The sequence below is a fragment of the Rattus rattus genome, chromosome 12 (genome assembly GCF_011064425.1).
Source record: "Rattus rattus isolate New Zealand chromosome 12, Rrattus_CSIRO_v1, whole genome shotgun sequence".
Taxonomy (NCBI): domain Eukaryota; kingdom Metazoa; phylum Chordata; class Mammalia; order Rodentia; family Muridae; genus Rattus; species Rattus rattus.
In genome coordinates, this window is record NC_046165.1 from 90,870,401 (window position 1) to 90,890,001 (window position 19,601).

The window sequence follows — 19,601 nt, forward strand, 5'->3', positions numbered from 1 at the left end:
GGACTTGTTTCTGACATATGCCAGACCAAGGAAATTGATCACCATTGTATGTGCTCAGTAAATGAATGCCGCTGGATGTTGTCCTCGGCTAACGTAAATATTATTACACAGAGAATAAAGAAGGAATAAGCAAAAGCTATTTGGGGCATAAAGCATTTACTGATTCCACCCCCTGTGTTTTCCTGCAGTTTATTAGTGATTCATTATCGGCTTCTTAACTCACTGTAGCTCACTATAAACTTGAGCATCAAGTTTATACTGTGGCTTTAAATGCTTGTTTAACAGCTCAGGTATTGAGGAAAGCAAGGTAATCTGACATGCGTGGCAAAATAGGGCATTGGGTAGTTTGGTTCGGAGGATGTAAACTTTATTTGGTGCATATGTGGATCACTTGGGTACATACTAAAAATACCGGTTGTTGGGACCTCGCCTCACTTAGATTCTGATTCACAGTTTAATGAACCCCAAATACATTTATATTAGGTAACTGTATAAGTGTTTCTGAAGTTCAAGAACGTAATTCAGCGCGTCTTGCAGTTGTTGCCACGCTTATAGTTTTCCCCAGCCCGAGGTTTTCCAGGTGGCTGCTTTTCCTCTGCAGATGAGGTTTTGCGGGCTGTTAAACCGCGTCCATGATTTGTCCTGACAGCGTCCCTTTCCCCAGACTGTTAAAGGGACCTGAGCTCGCCGAGGTAGAGCGTGCCCATGTGACTGCGAACCCGGTTGCCAGCGGCGCGGCCATTTTTGAGGCGGGCACTCAACCTTGTTGCCCTGTGGGGCCGAGAGGGCAAGGGGAGGTGGTTACCAGGACTCAAGATGGCCACCGTGCCCCCTAGCCAGCCCTCTTGCTGGTCAGCTAGCCCGCGTGGCAGCGAGCCTGACCGAGCCCTACGGGCAACGAGCCTCGGCGCTCAGCCCTGGGGGCGGGGCTACAGCGGACCGACAGGGGCGGGGCGTCCGCCCTCCTCTGGCCGCAGCCAATCGGTGCATGGGGCCAGCTCGCCCCGGGCCGCCCGCGCGCGGGGTGTGTGAGGACGCGCTCTCCGTCGCTGAGTGCCAGAGCTGGGGAGCAGTTGCTGTGGTACCTACTGCTACCCAGACAGACGCTGAGCATCGGACATCGGGCGCGGGGCGCTGCGGTGCGGGACGGGTAGGTGAAGTCATGACGTCCACCAGGTAAGCAGAGGGCGGCCGCCTCAGCTATGACCCGGCTGGGCGTGAGCTTGCAGATTCAGGGAGAACTATTGCCTCTTCCCTAAGTCTAGAGCCTCCGTTTGCCGCTGGCCCCTCTTCTGTCGGACGTTCCCCCTCACACTTCTCACTGGTGCATTTCTGTTTTCTTCTGAAGTTTTTGGGTCTGTAGCACAAGGCGCTGCCCTATTTGTTGCCACTTGCTTGAGGTGATCCTTGCTCAGATTCCAGGGTCTCTGTGGCTTACTTGTGTGTGTAATGAAATTCTCATGAAAAACTGCCTCCCGCCCCCATCGACCCACTGTGGGGTGATCCCGGCCCCAAGGGAATGTGCCCTGTACAGTGTGTGCCCATTCCTCTGTGTCATGACTTCTGACAGAACTTCATGGTTAGCCATGAGCAGATTTGTAAAGTTGGCACCTCTCACGTAGATTGTTCCCAAGTTGTGAAATTGTGTGTCCCTAAAATGTTTGCCTATGACTGGAATTAGTACTCTGGTTCTCGAAGGTACCATATGTCTGCCCACTTTTATATTAGCGTCACAAGTGATATCGATTTTGATAGAATGAAAACAGACTCACCCAATCACAGGTCCAGGGTGTGAGTGTTCCTCTTTTTTGGGTTGTGGCGATGGTGGGGAGCAAGTGGTTATATCTTAAGTGGGCTTGCCCACTTTATTTAGCTTCTACCGAATGCTTATGTAAATGTGACTGTTTATAAAAAAAAGTAAGTTTCCTCATTTACCCAGTGTTTTGGAATGCCTTTTTAAAAACAGTTCTTGGCTTTTATTTTCCAAAAGAAAGGGAGGCCCCAGCACAGATTTGAAGAGAAGTAATTTGGGGCCATGAGCTTTAAAGGACCTAAGTTCTAGTAATTTAATGGCTTTTTGTGGTAATTCTGTTACTAAATTAGAACCTTTTCCTCAGGTATGATAGGACACAATGGTGCAGATCCAGGATGATGTCTTTTCTCTTACATTTATAATGATGTAGTAAGGTGGACGAATTCATTATGCAGGAGAAAGTCAGGTGTGGACATATGGAGACCCATATGGCCTCTTCGGTAAATAACATTGCAGCATATACATCTATCTTTTAAAGTTAATGGCATTTTACCGTAAATTAGGGTAGTGCCGTACAGCGGTGGCTAATTTCCCTTCTTTTCATCTGGATGTTCCTTCCCATCCCTACAGGATTAGGTGTGCTGGCCAAAAGTGCTTTCTAAAGACTTTTTTAAATGTCCTGGGAACTGAACGCAGGGCCTTGTTCCCAAAAAGCACACCCTCCCTGTGGTTTTAATTGTCCATTTTACGCCAGGCCACTCCTCACTGGTGAAATGCCCAAATGGGTAGCATGGAGATGTGCTTGTAATGTAGCAATGAGTAGTTGTTTTCGAAAGTCCGTGTTATACCAGCCTTGGGTCTATTTTGAAAAGGCGGATAAATGATAGTGACGTTTCCTGTCTGCTTCTTCAGGGTCCGTTAAAGCCCTGAGTTACAGTGACTTGGCTTGGGGAAAAAAAAAAATCACACTTTGCTGTAGGAACTAAATTGAAGAAAAGTTGAGTGCCTAGCACAAGATCGATTAGTAGCAAAGTTAGGAATCGAAATCTAGATCTTGATACCTTTGTAGAAACAGTACACTAAATTTTCTGGAAAAAAAATGTATTTCAGTGGTCAAAAACTTAAAAAATGTATAGATGTGAGACATCTGTAGGAACTGTTTTGCTTTCCTCTTTCTGGTGGCTTGGTCATACCAAGTGTCGGCAGGGAGGATGAGGAAGGCGAAGTTTGACAGTTTTGAAAGTGCCCAGGGAGGACTGCAGCTACTGCAATAATGTCATGTCTTTATCAGTCAGCATGTCAGGCGTGTTCCCCTGCACTGCCCAGCCTAACAGTAACCCAAAAGCTGAGTCTTAATACCCTCTTCTGGTGATCCCATGCCCTGTGTCCATGCCATTACCCCACACCTAAAATAATTGTTGCTAAATATAGCAACGTGTGACTTTGCAATGATTACCAAAGAATATAGGATTAGAAACCAGACACACCTAGAATCTAATTGAGGCTCTTTTCTGATTCCTTTCTGCCACTGGCATCTGTTTAATGAGATGCCTCACTGCTGTGTTACTAGGAAATTGAACCTTAAAACTTTATTTCGATTTTGATATTTTGAGACAGGGTCTCACTGTTAGACTAGGCTAGCTTAGAACTTGCTACAAAAGCCCTCCCTGGCTGTCCTCAAAATTGGTATCCTTTTGCTTTGATCTGAGTGCCGAGATTATAGGTGTGTCCCACTATCTGTACAGTGCTTTTAAATTTTAAGACATTTTCTGAGTGGAATCTAGTGTTTATCTTAAAAGCCTTTTTCCTCCCTAGGAAATGATGTCACTTGAAAAGACATGTTTAAAGCTTCACTTTATAAACAGGGAACAAACTTACCTGTATATTTGCCTCATTTTACAATCGAAGACACTAAAGAGCAGTAGTAGTATAATTTGCTCAAGTTCACATAAATTGTTACATATTGAACCAGAGCCTAGATTTTGAGATAGCTAACTTAAGCTGGGCTATGCCATTTTTAGTGTACCAGTTAATTCTTAAGACTTTCTAATTATTTCAATTAGACTGTTAATTATTTTTTCAAGATTAAGGTCTTAAATGATTTGGCTAGAGGTAGTCTGACTATCATAATTAGTATTTTGTTCTACTTGTTGTTAGTGATGAGGAAGCTAAATTTTTGGCTTACAAAATTGGTTATTTTTGGAGAACTACTTTTATCCCTCGTTATGTGTATCAGGTTCTAAGTGAGCTTCACTTGGGCCATGTTACAGCATAGTTGATAAATTAATGTTTTTGTCACTTTTAATTGTTCCAATAGGAAAGTTAAAGCGTAAGTTAAGTTTAGGAGATTTAGACAGTGTTGGAATGCTTTTCTTCCCTGTGTGGGAATTGTTTCCCGAATGGGAATGGAAGTGATACATTCTCGTTAGGCAGGAGTAGAGTCTGAGACAATGTAGATCTTTCACTACAACTTTGTGTACTTTGTAACTGAACAATACTTTAAAAATCTCTCGGTTAAACATTGCCTCGTCTTCATAACCTTGTGCTCAGTCTGGTTTGGGGTTGTTTACACTGGGAACCCTGTTGGGAGTAGCGAGGGTATTTGCTGTGCAGTCTTATGGCCAGGTTTGGCGGAGATTATTTTGGGACTCCTGAGTGTGACTGTGTCCATCATTATCATCATCATCATCATCATGCTCGAGCTGCTGCTGCTGTGGGTTAAGCCCACACCGGAAAGTTCTTGTGGCCTGTGGGTGGGGTCCTGGGGTATTTTTCTTTTTAAGGCTCAGGACTTTTGAGGTGCATCCAGTAGAATCCTCCAAACCACTCAGACGGAAAACATTATATGGAGACAGAAGTAGGGCTAAGAGCTGTTTTAGTTGAGCTATTTTCTTTGAAGCAGTTAAGCAGAATTTTCAAACTCTTTAGGACCTGCGAGTTTTCTTTTTTCCTTCCTTCCTTCCTTCCTCCCTTCCTTCCTTCCTTCCTTCCTTCCTTCCTTCCTTCCTTCCTTCCTTCCTTTCTTTTTAGATAATTTAAAAATTCAAATTGCTATATAAACTTTTATGTCGTGAGATTTCCTGATCAGTGACTGTCTTGGAAAACTGAAATAGGAACCGTTTCTTATGTGCAGTGTTGTCAGCTGTTAATGCTCATATTTATAAATAGGTCATCTTTGTTTGAGAAAACACACAAGGTTTTTTAACTCCCAATCCTTCCAGCCAGAGAATTGCTACATTAAGCAGAACTGTCAAGGGTAAACCTGGAACCAAATGATGGTCGACTGTTCAAGTGTTAACCCTTTCCTGCTGCGTTTGTCCGGCAGCCATGCCTTTCTTTATTTCTGGTTGTTGCTTTTAAAAAATGCTGCAGTAGAACATGAATGAAGCCATCTTATAAACCAACCAGATGACCGCATTTCCCAGTCGCCCAGAGCAAGTGCTGGATGATGTCTATTAGCTTGACATAATCACTGTTAGGTCTTTTTGTTTTTTGTTTTTAATCCTTGAAAGTGGTCCATTTGGAGAGTAAATTATCTGGTTGGCCACCTCATGTATACAGTGTAATCATATTGTCATGGGAGCTTTAGTTGAAATGTTATTTGAAATAAGGCTATGCCCCTATTTCGTCTATATCTGGATGCTTCTCTCTGGCTAAACATTTTTATATTAAAAGAGTTCTGAGCATCTCAGTGTAGTATATTGAACAAGAAAGCACGTTATGTGAAGTTTAGAATCAGGTATTTGCTCTCTGATTTTTGAGAGGTTATGTAATCTCGCTGAATTTTTTCCCTAGGCATTCTTTCCTAGTCTGTTAAGCAGAGATAGTAACAACAACAACAACAACAACAACAACAACAACAACTTCCCTATTATTGTTACATTGTGAAGATTTAAAAAGAAGCTCGCATGGCGGAAGGAGAGAGCCTATTCCTACATGCTGTCCTCTGACACCCACTCAAGTAGCACACGTGCACACACACACACACACACACACACACACACACACACACAGAATAAATAAATAACTGTACAAAAACAGTTTTATCTAGCTCAGGGGAACTTGCTATTTAGTGAAGCATTCACTTCTTTTCAGAACTGATTTACTGTGAGGAGAGCAGGGAACTATTAGAGAAGTCGGGAAGGAAGATTTTGGGAGCTTCCGGTTGAGACTTCAACAAGTCAGTATGCTGAAAAGAATTTCCCAATAGGAAATTTAAAAAGCAGGTAGTGCTGGTGAGAGACAGACCATTCTAGAACATGAAACCAGAGACAAGAATTAGTGCACAAATGGGGGGGCTACAAAGCCAAGGTTTATATTTTTTATGTATATATACACAGTACATATACTGTAAAACCACTGAGCCTACATTAGCATTTTTTCTCAGTGCTGGAGACTGAACCTCTTATATCACACAGGCTACACCAGTGAGCTGCATCCCTGTGTAGCTCAATGTTGAGAGCATAGTTGCCTGTGCAAACAACACTCAGCCACTCAGCTTTAGTTACAGGACAGTTTTGGGGAAGTTCCCTTTTACCTCCTTTCAGTTAATCCTTCTCCGCCCAGACAGCTACTTTCATTCTTCCGTTAGCAATGATTAATTCGTCCATTCTGTAACTTCTATAAAGAGTCTCGTACACTAAGGGCTACTTGGGTTTTGTTTATGGTGATAACTTTGAGGTGTGTCAGTAGCTTATCCCTCTTCGTTCCTGAGAAATGTCCCATCGTTTGTAGGTAGCCAATGCAGTCTTTATGTTGTTTGCAGTTTTTTGGCTGTGATGAACAAAACTACCCAGGGACATCCTGTTTTTCTTCTGTCTTCCTTTCTGTCCTGCTAAGAGAGTACCCAGGCTTTGCACACGTAGGCAGTGGGTCTACCACCTTTCTCTCTTCCTTCGTTCAGAACTCTGTTCCATGCCTTTGTGTAAATGTGGCAGTGTATTAGTCAGGGCTCTCTGGAGCAATAAAACTGATGATTGAAATTGAAGGGGATTTATTATGACTGGCTTACAGGGCGTGGTCTGTGTGGATAGTCCAGCAGTCGCTTCCAACCCTGTGCAAAGCTCAAGATTCTGCTAGTTAAGTATGCAGTATACAAAGCTGGGTGTCGCAGCTCGTCTTTGGTCTCTGTTGGACTCTTGAAGTGAACCAGGGAAGGAACGAACGCCTTAGGAGTAGGATGGATGAACTTGGCAGGGAAAGTGAGGGCAAAAGTCCTTCTTCCATGTTCTTTCAGGTGGGCTGCTGCCCAAAGGTGTGGTCCAGATTTATATCCAATCAAGAAAATCTCTCACAGGTGTGCTCATATACGTAGGTTTCAGGCGACTCCAGATACAGTTAAGTCGACAACTAAGCGCACCCCTGTCAACTTGACACACAGTCAATCCCCTTAAACAATAACCTCGTCATAGTTCCACTTAACATGATATAACAGTTCCACATACAACCGAAAACACATTATATTTCAGAACTGGTGGCAATATCCTTTGAGGAATGCTTAGGGTTTTAGTGTCTTATAAATGTGATAAACACTAATATATTAATTGATTTCATGTTACATTATAAAGCAATAGAGAAATATGAATATTGCATAATGCGTATAAATACATATGCAGACACATTCTTAATGAAATAGGGTGGACATATTCAAGTCACTTACATTCCATGTTTCTACAACTGGTCACATGACCTTAACTGGTATTTATAACTTCCTTCCTTTACTACCCAGTCTGTATTTTCTCCACCCTCAGAAAGCATTTAGCAGGTCTTGGTTCTTTCCTGGAGGAGTGACCCATAACTTCATTCCTGAAGGGTCTGTGTGCTTTGTCGTCCCGCCTGGACACACATGATAACACCAAGGGACGTACTCCCTAAGGGATCTTCTGTTCTCTACTTCTTATCTAATTGTGGAGAAGCAATCCAGTTTCCCCTTGGTAATCTGGATCAGTCACTTCCCCCTAATACTGTTTTTCCTTTTTTAGCCTTTTGGCTTAAGGGCATTAGAAGCCCAAAGTGTCCAGAAGTCTGAGCTTTCAGTTATGTGGAATGTTGTGTGTGTGTGTGTGTGTGTGTGTGTGTGTGTGTGTGTGTGTGTGTCTTTAGGGAGAATCAATCCCCATTCGGGAACCAAAATTCTAGGCCGCCAGATAAGGTCGCAGGACTGGAAGCCAACAATTTCCTAGTGGGTCATTAGGGGTCACAGTAAGTGGAATCATTCCCTTCTCACCGCTTGATAACCGGACCTGTGAGTCCTGGCTGTGTGAGGAAACCATACCGTATATTGGACATTGATTCAGATGTGTTCTGCCTTCTGGAGACCGACCCCTGCACCGTCACTCCTGAGTAGCGTTACCCAGTTGCCCTGCAACCGTGTCTTCAACCTTCCCGCCATTCTGTCTGCTCGGATGCTTCAGGACGGTAGGAACATGGACAGACCAACGGACCCCGTGAGTACGGGTGCACCGTCACACTTCTCTGGCTAGTGTGAGTCCCTAGGTCAGAGGCAATCTGTGAAATGTCCCCCCTTCCCCTCCTTATTTTTCCCTGTGGAATGAGGAGGGCCTTGGCTATCATGAGCTGTGTCTCCAGTGCCTACTCCCTTGCATGGCTTCTGAGTCAGAGTCCCAATGTGTAATCCCTACTGGCCTACTAAAGCTCGCTATGCAGACTAGTTTAAAACTTGCTGCTATCTTCCCATTTTATTTAAGCCTTAACATCTGGGAATTTTCTAGTCAAATTTTTATTTCCTATTATTTCAACAGAATTTATTTTTTTTTCCTGAATGGGTGTTTTGCTTGCATGTACATCTGCACAGACTGTGTGCTCGAGGCCAGAAAAGGGTGTCAGATTCCTTTGAAGTGGAATGGTTGCAAGCTGTCGGGTGGGTGCTGTGAATCGAACCTAAGTCCCCTGGAAATAGGCGCTTCTAACTGCTGACCCATCTCCAGCCTCCTCGTTATTTTCAGTCTCTCTCCCTCTGTCCCTGCCCTTCTGTCTCATTCATTTGAGACAGCGTGTGTGTGTGTGTGTGTGTGTGTGTGTAGCACTGACTAGTCTGAGACTTGCTGTGGCAGACCAGGTCTGACTCATAATTTGAGAACCTCTTGTCTCACGGCCCTGTTGAGTGCTGGAACTAGAGTTGCGTGACACAATGATTGATTCGTATCACTGTTACATTTATGTGTGTCTGTGTGTATATATGTGTGTGTGTGTATGTGTGTGTGTGTGTGTGTGCGTGTGTGTAGGTGTATAGTGTGTATACCACATTGTGGGTGAGAGGTAGAGGACAATTTGGAAGATTTGCTTCTCTCCTTCACCATGTGAGTCTTTGGGATGAAATCCAGGTCGGTAGCCTTAACGGCAAACGTCTTTACCTGCTAAGCCATCTCACCAGTCCTTCAAGTTTTTGGTGGTGTTGGTATGATTACTTTGAGTCATGATTTTACCATGTGACCTAGGCTAGAATTACAATTTCATTTCATTATATTATCATTTAGTCCTTTGATATCTACAAAGATTAGCTTTACGGCCTGGACTGTTTTGGTGAATAGTACATTTGATTTCGAAGTCTTTAATTTGCGCACGCATGTGCGTGCGTTCGTGTGTGCGTGTGTAGATCCAAGGTAGCTATTAAATGTCTTTTTCTATCTCTCTCCATCTAATCTTTTGAAACAGGGTCCCTCACAGAGTCTGCAGCTTATTATGATTAGATTGGTCAGCGAGCCCTCAGGATCCTCATGTCTTTGTCACCCAGTGTTGGGCATCTAGAGGTGGGCCACAACACCCACCTTTTATGTGATTTCCCTCCTGGGCCTAAACCTCCATGTAAGTGTGTGTGTGTGTGTAATCACATGTACCATGGTTAGAATATGGGAATTGGCTCTGTCCTTTTACGGTAGGAATTCTGAATGTTGAACTTAGGTCGTCAGGTTTAGAAGCGAGGGCCTTAACCCACTGAGCCATCTTGCCAGCCCTTTTGGTTCTGAGGTCCTCATGCTTGTGTAGCTGGTAAGCACTTAACCGTCCAAGCCATTTCCCCAGCCTCACTCAATAATGCTTTGAGTGGAAACCTCATGCGGCAGTACTTGAGTTTAGCATTTTGTAAACACCAATTTGTCTGTTTGTTTTAACTGTTTTAAAGATACGAGTGATACAGTACAAAGTAACTTTAAAGCAGACATCAGTTTATACTCACAGGGTTGAATAGCTAGCACTGCAGTACAATTGTAAAACATTTTTATCAACTTGAAAATGAAACATCATAGCTGTTAGTAGCCACTCACTTTCTATTTATTGTGCATCCCAAACCATCCTTTGGTAACTGTGAAATCTGTTTCTTTTGCCTCTGAATTCTTGCTTTGTTTAGTTTTCAGGACAGAGCTTCTCTTTGTAGCGCTGGCTGCCCTGATACTAGCTCTGTAGACCATGGTGGCCTCGAACTCCGAGATCATCCTGCCTTTGCCTCCTGAGTGCTGGGATTAAATGTGTGTGCTTACTCTGTTGTGTCATGAGCACAAGCATGTAATTTTAGTCCCATGTGAACTTTTTTCTTTTAAGTTTTTTAAAAAAAGCTTTCACTTATTTTTTTAATATGTACATTACGTACATATTAAAACATATGTAACATATGAAACAAAACATAAGAATGCAAGAACAAAGTCACCCAGGCACAAGCAGCTCAGCTCGATGTGTCGTTCTAGATCCCGTAAGTGTACATACACTTGGGTAGTGGAGATTGTATCGTAGGTGCCATGCTTCCCCCACATTGTGAATATTCACCAACTAAAAACTGCTACACAAGGATTTTGATGACCAAGAGTACACCGTGCCATCTCAATCTGTCAGAGGGAACTGTAATCCTGTCTTCCTTGGCAACAGAAATTTCATAGAAGACAAAAACAGCAGCAGGCCTCTCCTGTGTGAACCTCAATCCTGTCAGAGAGTAAAATGTTTTGAAAGTTCACCCAGGTCGTTTGAAGTCATGGCATTTCATTCCTTCTTGTGGTTGGATACATTTTGGGTGTGTAGATACATTTCGTTTACCCAGCTATACGGGTTATTTTTGCTCTGGCTACTGTAAGCATCCATGTGCACATTTTTGTGTTGCCATATGTTTGTTTTTCTTAGGAAAGGATACAGCTTCATAGGATAATTTTATGTTACTTTGTGAACAAAAATTCCTGGAAAGAAGCTGACAACAAAAGCTGACTGACTCATTAGAACTTTAGTGATGTGGGGACAATGGAACGCTGCCAGGCCAAATTATCTTGGGCTATCTTTAACACACTTAATAACCACTTATTGTCTTCCTCTCCATGTGACCTAATATCTCTGTGGCCGTTAGGTAAACCTTTTGGAATGTACAAACCGACCCCTGCAGACATCACCTGAGGCCTGTAGCTGATCTCCCTGCTTTCCTGATGTTTCCTACCGATGTATTCAGAAAGTGTCTCGATTTATGGTTTTCTTACTGTAAAACTTCATTAAACTCTTACAGCATTGGAACCTGGCATTTGGGGAAACTTTCTGGGTATGGACAAACCATTTCTTTTTGTTTCTTTGAGGTAAAAGCTCCCGTCTTTCTGTCTTCTTTCTTCTCTGTCTCTTCTTCCTTTAGAAACTGCAGCCCTGTGGAGCAACGTGGCGGCATCATTTTATATTTCCAACCGTGTCTGAGGACTCCAGTTTCTTCACATTCCTGCCAAGACTGGCTACTGTTTCCCAGTCTGCTTAGAGATCCTGGGTGCCTGTTGAGGCCCGTCCTAAACCCTCAGCCAGGCTCACAGCTGTAAAGCCAGAGCCTGTGCTCGTGCCGTCGTCTTCTTCCCAGGCAGACACGGGCATTTCAGGCCTTCTCTTGTCTTCTTTGAGCTTGGCCACTGTAATTTTAGGAACCTTCTGGATGTTGCCTCTGTGGACCTTTTTCCTTACACTTTCCCCTTTATGTTTCTGGTTAACTTGTTTGCTCCAATGCTTCAAGCAGCTGGCGTGCTAAACAGCTGCAGCCGGTTGCTTTCCACAGAGCCTCTGGGGAGACTCAGCACAGAAGCTCAGGACCAGGTCAGACCCTGGGGAGCCTTGAGCTTTTGAAGGGTCCCCACCAATAAGCTGAAGTGATAGAGCTTTGACAGTGCACCAACACATTTCTCACCCCTCCAGGGGCTGCCTAGCGCCTGGGTTCAGTGTTCGAGGGCTGTTTCTTTCAGAATTACTATGGATCTAGGGAGAGGCAGAGAGGACTGTATTGCTGCGATAAAACTGTAAAAGCAATTCAGAGAGGGTAGGGCTTACTTCTGTGTACAGTCCCAGATCCCAGTCCATCATCAAAGGAAGGCAGCACAGGAACTCAAGCAGGGCAGGCCTCTGGGGAACCCAAGCTTGGCTATGAAGCAGTGCTGCTTAGTGGCCGTCCTCTTGGCTTGGTTAGTTTGCTTTCTCATACAACCTAGGACTGCCTGCTCAGGGTGCATCCCAACCCCCACGGGCCTTTCACATCAATCATTAATCAAGAAAATGATCTACCAACCTGCCTGCAGGTGTTCTCTCAGTTGAGTTTCTTCTTCCTAGATAACTCTAGCTTGTATCAGGGTGATAAAAATCTACTAGGGCCTTCAAGTAAAACCACGAGAAAGTGAGCGACTTTCATGCATTTCAGCCACTCTCCCATAGCTGTTTATGCATTTTCTTCACGTCTGGAACTCTGTGATCTAATTGTATAAAGATGAGTCAGTCTTGCAGTCTGAACATAATTTATCTATTAAAACATTAAGCCGGGTGGGGTGGCCCATGCCTGTAATCCTTGTACTCCAGCGGCCCGGCCGTGAATCACGGAGCAGCCCAGGCTACACAGCAAGACCCCGTCTCAAGCAAACAAATGTCTACATTTCAGTATTATGTTCAAGAAAGATAACGAGACAATCGTTCACTTACGGAGTTGCTTTGTCAGTCAGGCCAGACCCTGTGAGGAAAGCCCTGGCACGGCCCCAGTTGTCTGTGAGGAAATAGCGCAATGCTTTAGATACACATCACTTTTCTTCTGTAGCGTCTTCAGCCCTCTACTCTTCTGGTAATTTCTGCAACAAATGTGAATATTTAGGGGCTAGAGAGATGATGGTGCAAGGGTTAAGAGCCCTTACCTAGCCCCAGATGAGTTCAGTTCCTAGACCCCTCTATCCCTGTGACTTCAGCTCCAGGAGATCTGCAGCCCGATTCTGGCTCTGGAGGGCACTTGAACATATGTGGATGTTCTCTCTCTCTCTCTCTCTCTCTCTCTCTCTCTCTCTCTCTCTCTCTCTCTCTTTCTCTCAAGAAGAATAACATAAAATGTTAAAGAACCGTATGTGTGTTCGGATTTCGGCTTCGTGGGGCCAGCTTTACCTTGCTCACACACCAGGTTTTTTAGAATTCCTCGGGCCTTCTAGGTGATTGATGTTGCCGCTCCGTGGGAGTTTCCTGGTAGCTGTCCCCCACCATTGGAGCTAGGATGGGATGAGCTTCCATATGTTCCTCTACATTTGGATGAAACATTTGGATACATAAACCACAAACCCTGCTATTTATTCCCCAGAAGAATCTGTTGTCAAAGGCAATCTCGAAGGGGACTGACTGGTCTGGCCACCCATTCTCAGAGCCCATTAAAATAGCCGGACTTAAAATGGAAAGCAGGAAGGGGAGATTTATTCAGTGTGGTTGTTTGAAAGGAGGGACAGAGAGACCCGTCCCCAGTCATCCCCAGTCGTCCCCAATCTGTCTTCAGGATCCTGGAGTTTAAGTACAGGACCAGGGATGTGCACATGTGTGTGGTCTGATCCAGGCGTCTGCTTTCCCTCTCGCCCTGTACGGTGGTCTGGCAAGCTGTTGGAGCTGTGTGAAAGCTTTCCTGAAGCTTTCCTGGAGACAAGCCCTTTCTTTCTCTAGCTCCTTTCCTTCTCACAGCATGAGATTCCTGGAGAAAGCCCCATTTCTTTGGCGTTCATTGTCTCAATAGAGAGTCAGATTGAGAGATGCCAGTGTCCCTTTAGAATATCTTTTATTTCTGCCAGTCCTGTGCAGCTAAAGATGGCCTATCTCTCCTTATCCCCTTGCTGCTGTCCCTCAAGTGTAGTGGTAGGACTACAGGTGTGGGTAGTCATGCCAGCCGGCTCTTACCCATTTTAAAAAATAGTTGTCGTTGCTAGGCATGGTTGTGCGCCCTTTTAATCCCAGCACTCCAGAGGCAAAGGCAGAGAATATCTCTGTGTTTGAGCTCAGCCTGGTTTACATAGTGAGTTCTAGGACAGCCAGGGCTACACTGAGAAACCCTGTCTTAATCCTCTCCCCTTGTCAACAGCCTCCTCCTCCCCAAAAAAAGTGACTTGACTGTGGCCTTCGTTCCATTGCTATAAAAACTTGGGGAAAGTTTCTTCCATGTTGGAATATGGGTGTAGCCTAAATCCATGTTCCTTGTATGCTCTCTCCTACTCGGCTTCAGAATAAACCTTTGAAGAACCAGTCTACCTCCATTGTAGCCTAAAATCCATCTTATAGTAAAGACAAACTAGGTTCATTTCTGTTTATGATTAACCCTCTGTGCCTCAAGGATTGGGTAATGCCCCACCGGTAGCCTTAACTACAAAATGTTCTGTACTGCCTGTTCCAGGAATCACAATCATGTCTTTATTTTAAAGGTGGTTTGCACATCTCGCTTTTGAACCTAACTTGTTTCAAAGGGTTACATGGCCACCAATGACTGCCTTGTTATGCCCACCTTACAACCAGGTCTTGTCTCAGGAAGAAGTAACTTATGGTCTACTCCTGTAACACTCTACCTCCCTTATCTACCAGATCCCCTGTTTGGAACCCTCCCTACCTCTGAGCTATATGGAAGTCCTGTCTCCCTCACATCCAAATCTGACCCCTTGAACCCCACCTTAGGGGGAGGCAGCTTGTGGCCTCTCTCATTCCCTCTTTGTGTTTAACACCATCTCTTCTCCTTCCTGAGCTGAGAGATAGTTTTTAGGAAAATGGCATCTCCCTACACATCTTGTTTTTGTTGGTGATGACATGTTTCTGTTGCTCATATAAAGCATCATGACCATAAACAACTCATGGGACGAAGAGTTTATTTTGGCTTACAACTCCAGAGGGAGAGTCCGTACTGTTGCCAGCTCCTAGTGGTGAATTTTCCCCCTCACAGTTCTGCCTCCTAAAGCTTCCATAGCTTCCTCAAACAGCACTAGGAACCACAAATTCAAATACCGGAGCCTATGTGGGACATTTCTCATTCGAACCACCACAGTCTTCCTCCACCGCTGTCTGTCTGTCCCCACTCCCCACCTCCTGCTGACCACCCGCCTCTACCCAGGAGCCTTTTTGCCTTCTTGTCTCAATAATGCAGTTATCTTCATTTCCCCTTATTCTCTTCTTTTGACCTCTTTCCTCTTTTATGGTCCCTGTTTTATGACTTAAGCCACCCCCAATTCATACACGTAGAAAAATTAAAATCCACGGTCTCTATATGAGGGGAAAACATGCAGTGTTCTTTTTGGTTCTCAGTTACTTTGATAATATAGTTTCCAGCTATACCCTTCTTCCCGTAACACATAGTAGAACTCTAAACCTTTTTATTTATTTTATGTGTATTGGTGTTTTGCTTGCCTGTATATTTGTACACCACATTTATGAGTTACTCGTGGTTGTGAGTCGTCATGTGGGGCTGGGGATTGAACCCGGGTCCTCTGGAAGCTATCTCTCCAGCCCTGTGCAATGGAATTTCATCTTTTTAAATATTTGATGGCTTTTAAGAAATTGCAAAAGCAAAGCGTGATCCAGAACAGGAGTCATTTAGTTGTTGCCAACGATGCATTTTGCATAACCACGCTGTTTTGCAAATCCAGGAAATCAATGTTAGTCTAGTACTCCAAATTTGACTGTAGGGTTTTTACCACTTTTTGTCTATGCCTGTTTTCTTTTAAATTTAGCTGGTAGCGATGTATACTAACACAAGTCTTATCATGTCCAAGTTTGTCTGTTATCACAATTGGTACTAAACTTAGTTCACTACAAAGAAGCATTACTACGCTGTCCTTCTTTGGTCATGTTCTCCCCTAAACTCAACCTGGGTACTTACTGATCTGTTTTGTAACTACAAGTTCTTTGTTGCTTTGGATTCTGTTAAGTGGGATCACTAGGTATCCTATAAATTAGATTTTTTTATTGCTAAGTTCACTACCTGGTTTTCTTCTTTGCTATTACACATAAGTCTGTTAGTGTCAGGGGTGAGGAGTTCCCATAATCAGGCAACTTCAACCCAGGCAGACTGAGATTTGAACCTTCATCGTGGAAAAGAACTGCCTAGTTGGCTTAATGCAGGTATTTTAATATAAACTTAAACATGAGAATGAAGGGAAAGAAAGGCTCTCAGAAGACAGCAAGACACACCCAAGTGTGGCTACATGCTTCCTAAAGGATAGCATGGGAAAGAAAGATACCCACGTGTAGGTGTGGCTTCTCAACAGAGAGGCAAAATTAATCGTCTCAGCATTAGCAGTGTATACCATTTTCACGGCTGTCAAGTTCTCTCTCAAGAGGCTGTTGGGAAACCTTCCCTTTCAGCCATCGATGATAAGTGAGATAAGGGAGAAGGCTCAGAGAAGCCTTGGAGGGAATTGTAGTCTGATAAGGTTACCCAGGAGCCACTAGGGTTGTGCAGTGAGTGTTGTAATCTTTTCCTCTGCAAATACAGTTTCTGATGAGATTCCTGAGACATTTCTGGCTTGCAGCAGGGATGGGAGAAGAACTGTGAGTGATCGGTTGTGCTGTGTGGAAATCTTGCTTCTCTGCTGGCAGGAGGCTCTAACTGGATTCCAGGGTGAGGGGGGGGCTTCCTTTCCTCTCAAGGTTCCCCTGCCTTTCTGCCCTGCTTCATTATGGACATGAGCATGTACGTGTAGGTTTCCGTGTAGTTAAGATTTCATTTCTCTAGGGCAAGGATTCAGTTGTGCAATTCTTGCTTCTGTTTGCTCCTGCCTGTTTTTGTCAGCTGTGGAAAGAGAGGTGTTAAAACCAAATGAGGTTTTTGTGTTTAGGGCCGGGATACAGCTCAGTGATAGGACCCATACTTCCTATATGCAAGGTCTTGGGCTTCCTGGTGCTCTAGGGTTCGGAGACATCGTGCTCCCCCTCCCCCCGGTGTTCGGAGTTATTTCATTTGGTGCATATGTGCTTTGTATTGTTACGTTTCTTGATGAAATGACATTAATTTTCATGAAATCCCTGACATCATTTATCTGTATATCTGCACATTTTAAAGAGAACTTTATCTGCTGCTAATATACGCTGCAAGTCACGTTTCGCTTGACTGCCGATTTGATGGCATCTGTCTCCCAACCGTTTCACACGTTCCTTGTTCTCACATATAAAATATATCTTGACTACACATATATTTAAAGTGTATTTCTAAAGTGAATGTGTAGCTTGAATTTATATATCAAAGTGTATCTCTACATTTGAATAGCTATATATATATATGTATATGTATAAAATATATAATATAAAGTTCAAAGGCTGACTTTGAACTTGCAGAGATCCTCCTGTTTGAGTGGTGGTATTTCACATCTTGGCTATCAGGATTGCTGATAGCTGAGTAGTATTCCATCGTGTAGATGTACCACATTTCCTGTATCCATTCCTCTGTTGAAGGGCATCTGGGTTCTTTCCAGCTTCTGGCTATTATAAATAAGGCTGCTATGAACATAGTGGAGCATGTGTCTTTGTTATATGTTGGGGCATCTTTTGGGTATAAGCCCAAGAGAGGTATAGCTGGATCCTCAGGCAGTTCAATGTCCAATTTTCTGAGGAACCTCCAGACTGATTTCCAGAGTGGTTGTACCAGTCTGCAATCCCACCAACAATGGAGGAGTGTTCCTCTTTCTCCACATCCTCGCCAGCATCTGCTGTCACCTGAGTTTTGAACTTAGTCATTCTGACTGCTGTGAGGTGGAATCTCAGGGTTGTTTTGATTTGCATTTCCCTGATGACTAAGGATCTTGAACATTTCTTTAGGTGCTTCTCAGCTGTTCGATATTCCTCAGCTGAGAATTCTTTGTTTAGCTCCATACCCCATTTTTAATAGGGTTATTTGATTCTCTGGAGTCTGCCTGGTTGTGGTGGTGCATGCAGGTAGGATTTGCTGAAGAAGGCAGAGACAGGAGGATCATGAGTTCAAGGCCAGCCTGGGCTACACAGATAAGTTTTAAAGAGTAATGACAGTGACACTGTGTGTTTAAAGTAGGAGTGTGATCCCAGGATGGTGTCACACATCTTTAATGGCAGAGTGGGTCAGCTACAGTTTTGGGGTCAGACATACTGGATTAGTTATAGCTGATAGAACAAGATAAGAATAAATGCCTTCTTATGTAGCATTTTTATTACTCAAGATGTTATCTGGATTAGTGTTTGTCTTGGGGTTTCTGTTGCTGAGCTAAAATACCACAACCACAACCAACCTGGGGAGGGAAGGGTTTATTTCATCTGACATGTCCTGATGACAGTTCGTCATTGAAGGGACTTGGTGCGGGGACTAGTGAGAAGCTATCGAGGGGTGCAGCTCACTGGTTTGCTCCCTGTGGCTTGCTTGGGTGCTTTCTGATAGCAGCCAGGGCCACCAGCTCAGGGGCGGCACTGCCCACAGTGACCTGAGCCCTCGCACATCAATCATCACTCAGAACATTTTAGTTAAGGGTCCTTCCCAAATGACTCTGGCTTCTATCAACCTGACATAAACACCATTGGTGATTCACCGTTATGACAAGAATGACAAGGTCGTCTCCCTCTTTTGTTATGTTTCAGTTTTATTTCATCTTTTTAAATCTTTTTTTCCTGCATGGATAATATGCACATCATATGCATGTAGTGCCTCTAGAGGGCAGTAGAGGATGTCCCCCCCCCCCCGAACTGGAGTTACAGGTGGTTGTGATCCACTGTGTGGATGCTGTGAACAAAACCCAGGTCCTTTGCATGAGCAACATGTTCCCTTAACCACTGAGCAGTCCTGCCAGCCCAGTAACAGCTTCGTATTGTCTCTAAAATACTGTCTTACGTGCCATTGGCAAATTAGAGGTTTAATCAAATATCATGTGAGGCTTATGTTCCAGTAAAGGTATTTATTTTCATATTTGCATTTTCTAACCTTTTTATCCTTTTCCCTTTCTAGTGAAAATGTGCTGTTTGGAATGGGGAATCCTCTTCTTGACATCTCTGCTGTGGTAGACAAAGATTTCCTTGATAAGTAAGTATTCATGTATACTACATCCCTGAAGGGTGATTGAACTGTGGAAGTGTGCTTGGGGCTCGCTCAGTGGGTAGAGACACTCCCCTCCCAGGCTGACGACCCAGGCTTAATCTGAGATCTACATAGTGGAAGGAGAAAAGTAATTCCTGCAAGTTGTTCTCTGACGTACACACACAAACACACATACACACACACAAGCATACATGCACACATACACACACACACGTGCATACACACAAGCATACATGCACACATACACATGCACACACATACACACACACGCACACACACACAAGCATACATGCACACACACATGTACACACATACACATGCACACACACAGGCACACACACACATGCACACACACACACGACATATATACATATTCATACACACACAATAAATGCGTAGATAATGCAGAAATACCCTATCAATAACAAAACATCTTTGACAAGATTTATCATATGTCACCCTCAGTTGGAGGGAAACCTAGGAAATTGAAATTTCTTTTTTTTTTTTTTTTCTTTTTCTTTTTTTTTTTGGAGCTGGGGACCGAACCCAGGGCCTTGAGTTTGCTAG

General features: G+C 43.9%; 1 protein-coding gene across 2 annotated transcripts in view; it reads left to right on the plus strand.

Annotated features, from left to right (window-relative positions):
- Adk (adenosine kinase) overlaps positions 1–19,601 on the plus strand; it is a 382,119-nt gene that overhangs the window by 24,554 nt on the left and 337,964 nt on the right. Inside the window, exons 1-2 of one of the 2 annotated variants that reach the window (XM_032917961.1) lie at positions 1,016–1,176; positions 18,945–19,019. In XM_032917961.1, coding sequence (XP_032773852.1) covers positions 1,163–1,176; positions 18,945–19,019 — 89 coding nt within the window. In that variant the 5' untranslated portion in view covers positions 1,016–1,162. Of the gene's footprint in view, positions 1–1,015; positions 1,177–18,944; positions 19,020–19,601 lie in introns of those variants that run through there. The other variant, XM_032917960.1, reaches the window with a different exon arrangement.